Source organism: Bidens hawaiensis, unplaced genomic scaffold, assembly GCF_021521415.1.
Source record: "Bidens hawaiensis isolate Kalapana, Puna unplaced genomic scaffold, B.hawaiensis_p1.1 tig00038688_1, whole genome shotgun sequence".
NCBI classification, from domain to species: Eukaryota; Viridiplantae; Streptophyta; class Magnoliopsida; order Asterales; family Asteraceae; genus Bidens; species Bidens hawaiensis.
The window spans coordinates 65,033-71,684 of record NW_027505576.1 but is presented as its reverse complement, the minus strand read 5'-3'; the positions used below and the strand labels follow the sequence as shown (position 1 = coordinate 71,684).

The window sequence follows — 6,652 nt, the reverse complement described above, 5'->3', positions numbered from 1 at the left end:
TGGAAGTAAGGGGTGTTTGGTAGAGGGAATTGAGGGGTGAGAAATGGAATTGGAAAGAATTCTCTTGTTTGTTTATGAAAGAAAGAGGTGAGAAATGGAAATAAACCATTTCCATTTCTCTGATTTTGTTTCTCTAAAAAAAGCGGAGAATTGGATTTCTAGGGTTTCATTTCTCAGCCTCACTCTCTCACGCCTCTCCCTGCTGTTCCAACGATCCTAGTTATGAAACTTTCATTTTTTCGACTTTCTTATGCTCGACCAGACCTAAACCTCGATCCAAACTCAGCTGCTGATGTCGATTGTTATTGTGTTTGCTGGTTGGATGGCTAATCCACCAACTGTTTCTCATCCCTCGGCTTCTGCTGGTCCTCTTGGTTTCAATTCACCAAATAATTCGGGTACATACTTTATTCGCTTACATTTGATGTGATTTAAGGTTGTTTTTCTATATAATGAATTAGTGGTACATGTTATCTTAATGTAAGGTATAACAGCTATGCTAAAGCGCCCTAGGACTCCGCCAACGAACAATCCTGCTGTAGATTATCAAACAGCTGACTCAGAACATGTATTAAAAAGAACAAGGGCATTTGGTATTTCTGATGAAGTATGTCATTTTCTTTTATAAAAAATTGAGTAGTCTTGACATTAAATGTTACCAGGTTCTGATGGCATTTGTGTGTTGTTAGCAGGTTAATCATATGCCTGTAAATATCTTGCCTGTTGGTTACAGTGGTCAAAGTCACCATGGTCAAAGTTCATACTCGTCAGATGATTTACCAAAAACTGTGGTGATGACACTTAATCAAGGCTCCGTGGTTAAGAGTATGGATTTTCATCCAGTACAGCAGATTCTGCTTCTTGGTTGGCTCTCGTTTACTCTAAATTACTTTTTATTAATTGTGTATTATGTCATTAATGTCTGTCTTTTTTCACTAATTGCAGTTGGAACAAATACTGGGGATATCATGATATGGGAACTTGGTAGCAGAGAAAAACTTGCTCATAAGAATTTTAAAGTTTGGGATCTTAGCGTCTTTTCAACGCCTTTGCAGGTAGCCTTGTAAATGAACCGAACAAGCACGAAGGGAGCACGCTTGTGTTTGTTCGCTTAACTTTAACACAACAAACGATCGAACACGAACAGTTAAACGAATGTGGTTTTCTTGTTTGTCTTCGCTCATTAAGAAAATAAACATGTTCGTGTTTGTTTATGTTTGTACGTTAACAGGATAACGAAAGGTTCACGAATGAACATGACTGAACATATATGGAAATATTAACGAATGAACTTCAACGTTAACAAACAAACTTAAACAAATGTAAACTAAAGAACATAATTGTTCATGTTTGTTCGTTTAACTAAATGAACACAGTTTGCTGTGATGTGTTTATTCTTTATTAAATTATAATTTTTATTATTTTGTTTATACGTCGAGCATTGGCTCTTTATTGTAGGCCGCTTTGACCAGCGACTATACTGCATTAATCAATCGTGTAACTTGGAGCCCTGATGGAACCCTTTTTGGTATATTATTAACTTTTTAATAGTTTTATATCTTTTGTCATTAAAGTTCAAAGTTAACAATAATGAACGTTGATACAGGTGTTGCGTACTCAAAGCACATTGTGCAGATATACTCGTATCATGGCGGCGATGATGTCAGAAACCACTTGGAGGTTTATATTGTCTTCACCTTTTAATTTTTAGCTCTTTAGGCGGTTGCCATCATTATGTATATATTAATGCATTTATTATGTTCCATATTATATACAGATCGATGCTCATGTTGGCAGTGTGAATGATCTCGCGTTTTCTTATCCAAACAAACAACTTTGCATTGTGACTTGCGGTGACGATAGATTAATAAAAGTTTGGAATGCAGTTACGGGTTTCAAACAATACACATTTGAGGGTCATGAAGCACATGTTTATTCTGTATGTCCACATTTTAAAGAAACCGTGCAGTTTATATTCTCAACTGCAACTGATGGGAAAATAAAAGCATGGTTGTATGACAACATGGGTTCAAGAGTTGACTATGATGCGCCAGGTCACTAGAAGCACGGATGCATATGAGATATATCGAGAGTCTTGCAAAGATATCAAGGAAGTTTTGCTTCGATTTGGGGAGATGGTGGGTGAACAACTTAGCAAAGAAGGTATGGAGGCTCGTGCAATCTATGAAAAGGTTAGTGATGAGTTGAAAGCTTTACCAGGTATCACTACGAAAAAACGGTTCAAAGCAGCTCATTTGACTGGTAAAGATGTGGATCTAGGACGTTCTTTTCTTGCGTTGACAATAGAAGAGAAAATTGAGATGGTCGAGTTGTATACCGATGGTTCAATGGGATAGTTGTGTATGGTTGAAGTATGTTTTGTATGTGAATTGGTTTTAACTATGGTTGATGTTTTTTGCTTAAAAACTATGTTTTGTATGTGAATTGGTTTGATCAATGCATATTTTGGTTGGAATTTATGCATCTTTTTATATGTTTTTTATTTTTTAATAAATATTTGTTATGAAAAAAATACTTGTGCTAATGATAAAGTTGATATAATTCTCTGTTTATTTTCTATGTACCAAACAAGAGAAATGATTCTCAGCTATATTTCTCTACTGAAATCTCTGTACTACCAAACAGAACAGTCAATTCTCATTCTCCAGACCAATTCCCTTTCTCTGCAATTCCATTTCTCTATTCCATTTCTCTACAATTCCATTCTCTGTACCAAACACCCCCTAAAAGAAGACGCGTGTTTGTGTGTTCAACAAAACACAAATGAATCCACCATTGACCCCTTATAACTTTTGGCATTCGCCTTCGTTTTCCTATAAACTCCACACTCATTTGGAAGCCCTAATTTAGTAACATACCATACAAAGTAATCTTTACTTTCCCATACATTTCATATCAATATCAAAGATCCCAAGATAACAACAGAAGTGAAGTTATGAGTTCAAATGTAAACACTATATTGTCATATTGATGATCTGTTGTGTACTCAAATTAACACAACAAAGAGATAATCAATTGAGAAGTAACTACTCGGATTCGATTGATTAAGTTGAAAGATTACATTGAGAAATCATACGATAAGTACCACCATGACATAGAAACATATCACATCACAAAGTTTTGTAACTTAACAAAGCGAAATGTCAAAAAGTACACTGGTGAGTCCGGTGCATGTTTCAAACTACCTCTTTCTAAACATATATTAAGTTCTCAACGCTGCAAAATACAAAAACAAAAACAGTAACAAAAACCGACAGCTACTTCCCAACCAAACCACAGGCATCCATTTTTCTCAACTCGTTTGACTATGCGTACATGTTGTACCCGACCGCTAAGACCGCAACAATAATCGCAGCAGCGCCGGCAGCATAATAATACATGTAGTTGTTTGACTTCTTACGTTTCAACATCACCTTCTGAATTGAGTCTGACCCTTTCACCCTGTGGCTTTTGCCTCTCACTTTAATACTCTCTTTCGTCTTCACTGGCGTCTTCACAACTTCCTTTTCCTTATTTTCCTCCACATCATCCGCGACCTCCACCATTGCTTCCTCTGCAGCCTCAGGAGCTGGCATGGAAGCCTGAAGTTTCTTTTTCTCTTTCTTCTCGCGATCCTGCAACCGAGTTGACCACAAGTCAAAACAAGTTCCAAAGTTGACCAAAAGTAATCTAGAAAGTCTTTTCTTATCCAAAAAATTGATTCATCTGCTAAAAATAAGTTTAAACAAGCATTAGCCTGAGCTTCACCTATCAAACTCGAGCTGACTAGCAAGCCTAAACAAGCCTAATATTTATGTGATTCTAATTTAATATATTAAACATCTATTTATATAATACTAATAATAATGATAATAGTTATATAAAATGATTACAAGAATAACTAATAATTAAGATATATATAAAAAAATATTATTATAAATATATCTAGACTAATAAATAAATAATAAACAAACCAAACACGAGTTTGAAAAACTACTCACGAGCCAAGCTTGAGCTTTAGAAATAGAGCTCAAAACGAACTGAGCTCAAGCTCAAGCTCAAGCTCTCATAAGTTAAACAAGCTGAGTTCGAGCCTAGTGAAGCTCGGGCTTGGCTCGTTTAGCCCCTACCGGAAGTCAAATAAGCTTGAAAGTTGACCATAAGTAAAAAAAGTTCTATATTTTAAAAAGAAAAGACCTTGAGCTTTTTCTCGGCTTCCTTTTCGGCTTTCTTTTTGGCTTTAAGTGCAGCTTTGTCAGCCAGCTTCTTCTTTCTTTCCAAAGCCTGCTTGGCCTTCGCAGTCTTCTTCTCCCTCCGCATCTCCTTCAGCTTCGCTTCATCCACCATTTCGGTTTCCACCGGCTTTTTCTCCACCCTGAAAACTTCTTCTTCCTCCTCTTCTTCTTCTAATACTAATTTCTTGTCTTTACTCTTTTTTGCTTCTTTTGGTTTCTTAATTTCTTTTTCTTTCTCGGCTGGAGGTGGTGGTGGAGCGGGATCTTCCTTTGGTTGTTTCGCCTTCGGTTTTGCTACGACCTCTGGTTCAACAGGAGCAGGGGCCGGTGATTCTTGAGGGACCAAAGGCTTCTCTCCAGGATTCTTCATTCGCCCATCCTTGCTGAGCTGGCGGATGTCGAGTGACTGCAATATTCTTTTTTCATAATCATCCCTGAATGCTTTACTACTATTCCACTCTGACATGAATTTGTCCACCTAATTGCAATAAGCGAATAAAGTATTAAATCAATGAATAAAACAATTTATTTTGTTCGGATGCGATTAACAAACCTCGGAGGTTGAAAGTTCTATTAGAGCACTAACATCCTTATTTGCAGCCAGTCTTCTTGCATCGTTCAAGAGGGAGCGGTTTTGGTAGAAGCAAGTATTCTGGAAAGACAGGCAAGACAACAAATGATCAAAACATCCTTTTTAAATTCATAATTGAAATTACGACATACCCCTTCTTCACGTTTATTCCTCAACTCACGAATTTTATCATAAACCTTATCCCTTTTCTCAATGACTACACGCAACTCCTCCTCTAAGGAAGCAATCACACTGTTTATGGCCTCTTTTTCAGCCTCCAGTGTCTTCAGCTTTGCCTTAATAGCGTTTTGATCTTTGCGGGCCCCGTCAAGATCAACACCAATGGACTACAAACAACATGAGATCATGATAAAGATAAATAATATAGCTTTTACCCTATAGCTATACAGATTTCAGAAGAGGTGTTCTTACCTTGACTTGGTCTTGAATGGTGTCTTTTTCACCAACAGATTTTTGAACTTCCGCCCTCATAGCAGCATTTGCAATAACCTTATCCCTTGTCCCTTCAAGTTGTTTGATTTCTCTTATGATTTGTTTCTCCTCATTTAAAGTAATACTTTCATGTTGAATGCGGTATTGCATGCACTTAATCTGCATCAAAAGTAAAAATCAAATATCAAAAACAAACAAAAAGAGAACTCATTGGCCGTTTTATTACTACAAAATGAACTTCATCATGAACTAGAAAACTGCGCTTACGACATCATTGAGCTCTTCCTCAGATGAACAAATATAACCTCCTTTGTTGTCTCTATTCGCATTGTTCGGGCCCCGCAACTTTCCTAAAGCTTGCTGCAGTGGCTCGATTTCTTTTCTCTTGCCATCCATGATTGTCCTGAAATGGTTTTTTTCTTCAACGAGAGCCTTTAGTTGACCTATTACTTCTGCTCGCTCATTCTACAAAGATACAAAAAACAATTTAAATTAAGTATTAAAAGTTCAAGGCAAGCGCTGAAGAGCACCGATATAACAAATTACCCTTTTCGCCCTCAGATTTTCGGTTATGGGATCACGGGCTAAATTAAGCTTTTTGAGATCCCTATCAGCCTGATCAAGTTTAGCTTTCAGAGTCTGGTCTTCAACTCCTCGGAATTTAACAAAATAAAGTGAGTGAAACTTTTTCTCTTCGGGCCACTCATCAACAGCATCCTTTGGAAAGCTGGGTTCGGGTGCTTTCCCTACACGAACCGATTCACTAGTATTAAGACTAGATTCATCTACATGCCCGTTAACACTGATCTCTTTCTTCCCATTTTCAACAGACGCATGGGCTGGTTCAGACACAACACCATCAATAGCCATGATGTTTTCAAGATAAACTAACTTTAATAATAATCTTCAACAGTTGAAAAACCTGAAGCAGAAAACAGGAACGATCAAATGAATTTGATCAAGTTAGAACTCCGATTTAACCAATTCGAGATGGCAAGTCTCCAATTACATAAACAAACCGGATAATAATATTTCGATTCCTTATTCTCCTTTAAACAACTTCATTTAAAGACACAACATTAAATAACAACCTATAAATTTCTCCCTTGATTGGAGCTAATTATAATTGCAATTAACTGGCCATTTGACTGCAATTAAATGTCGTTTGACCGGGTCACTTAGACATGTATCAAACACTAATTTGTGAATAATTGTAATAACAATAATCAAATCAAATTAATAAGCTAGTTAGAGATAAGAAAGGCAAGGGACTTTTGGATACATCATGTGTATCTCAAGTCGTTTTCTCAATATAAAGTGATATAAATCGATTTTGAGTGACCGTAGAACCTATAAAGTTTCTGATTTTGATTGATTAATGTCAAAATAATGA

At 36.6% G+C, this 6,652-nt stretch overlaps 2 protein-coding genes and 1 long non-coding RNA gene across 3 annotated transcripts; 2 read left to right on the top strand and 1 right to left on the bottom strand.

Annotated features, from left to right (window-relative positions):
• The first annotated feature begins 312 nt into the window (after positions 1 to 312).
• Positions 313 to 743, top strand: LOC143614058 (uncharacterized). Its single transcript, XR_013150232.1, has 3 exons — positions 313 to 398; positions 486 to 607; positions 693 to 743. It is a non-coding gene; the product is annotated as an uncharacterized LOC143614058 (long non-coding RNA).
• Positions 738 to 2,062, top strand: LOC143614055 (protein TPR3-like). Its single transcript, XM_077087601.1, has 5 exons — positions 738 to 864; positions 946 to 1,055; positions 1,459 to 1,528; positions 1,607 to 1,680; positions 1,778 to 2,062. Exons 1-5 carry the CDS (start codon positions 795 to 797, stop codon positions 2,060 to 2,062), a joined length of 609 nt encoding a protein of 202 aa, XP_076943716.1. The 5' UTR covers positions 738 to 794.
• A 1,071-nt stretch (positions 2,063 to 3,133) lies between these two features.
• LOC143614054 (proton pump-interactor 1-like) lies at positions 3,134 to 6,154 on the bottom strand. Its single transcript, XM_077087600.1, has 7 exons — positions 5,806 to 6,154; positions 5,527 to 5,724; positions 5,239 to 5,418; positions 4,959 to 5,153; positions 4,789 to 4,887; positions 4,198 to 4,713; positions 3,134 to 3,635 (listed from the first exon to the last, which is right to left on the bottom strand). The coding sequence occupies exons 1-7, from the start codon at positions 6,127 to 6,129 to the stop codon at positions 3,327 to 3,329; spliced, it is 1,821 nt and encodes a 606-aa protein (XP_076943715.1). The 5' UTR covers positions 6,130 to 6,154; the 3' UTR covers positions 3,134 to 3,326.
• Positions 6,155 to 6,652: the final 498 nt, after the last annotated feature.

Bases quoted from the DNA above. Each gene is read 5' to 3' on its own strand.
- LOC143614055 (XM_077087601.1), top strand. From the start codon at position 795: ATGACACTTAATCAAGGCTCCGTGGTTAAGAGTATGGATTTTCATCCA. The intron at 865-945 runs GTTGGCTCTCGT...CACTAATTGCAG, and splicing joins ACAGCAGATTCTGCTTCTTG to TTGGAACAAATACTGGGGAT. The intron at 1,529-1,606 runs GTATATTATTAA...ACGTTGATACAG, and splicing joins CCCTGATGGAACCCTTTTTG to GTGTTGCGTACTCAAAGCAC.
- LOC143614054 (XM_077087600.1), bottom strand. From the start codon at position 6,129: ATGGCTATTGATGGTGTTGTGTCTGAACCAGCCCATGCGTCTGTTGAA. The intron at 5,725-5,805 runs GTAATTTGTTAT...GTATCTTTGTAG, and splicing joins AAAATCTGAGGGCGAAAAGG to AATGAGCGAGCAGAAGTAAT. The intron at 3,636-4,197 runs GTCTTTTCTTTT...ACTCGGTTGCAG, and splicing joins AAGCCGAGAAAAAGCTCAAG to GATCGCGAGAAGAAAGAGAA.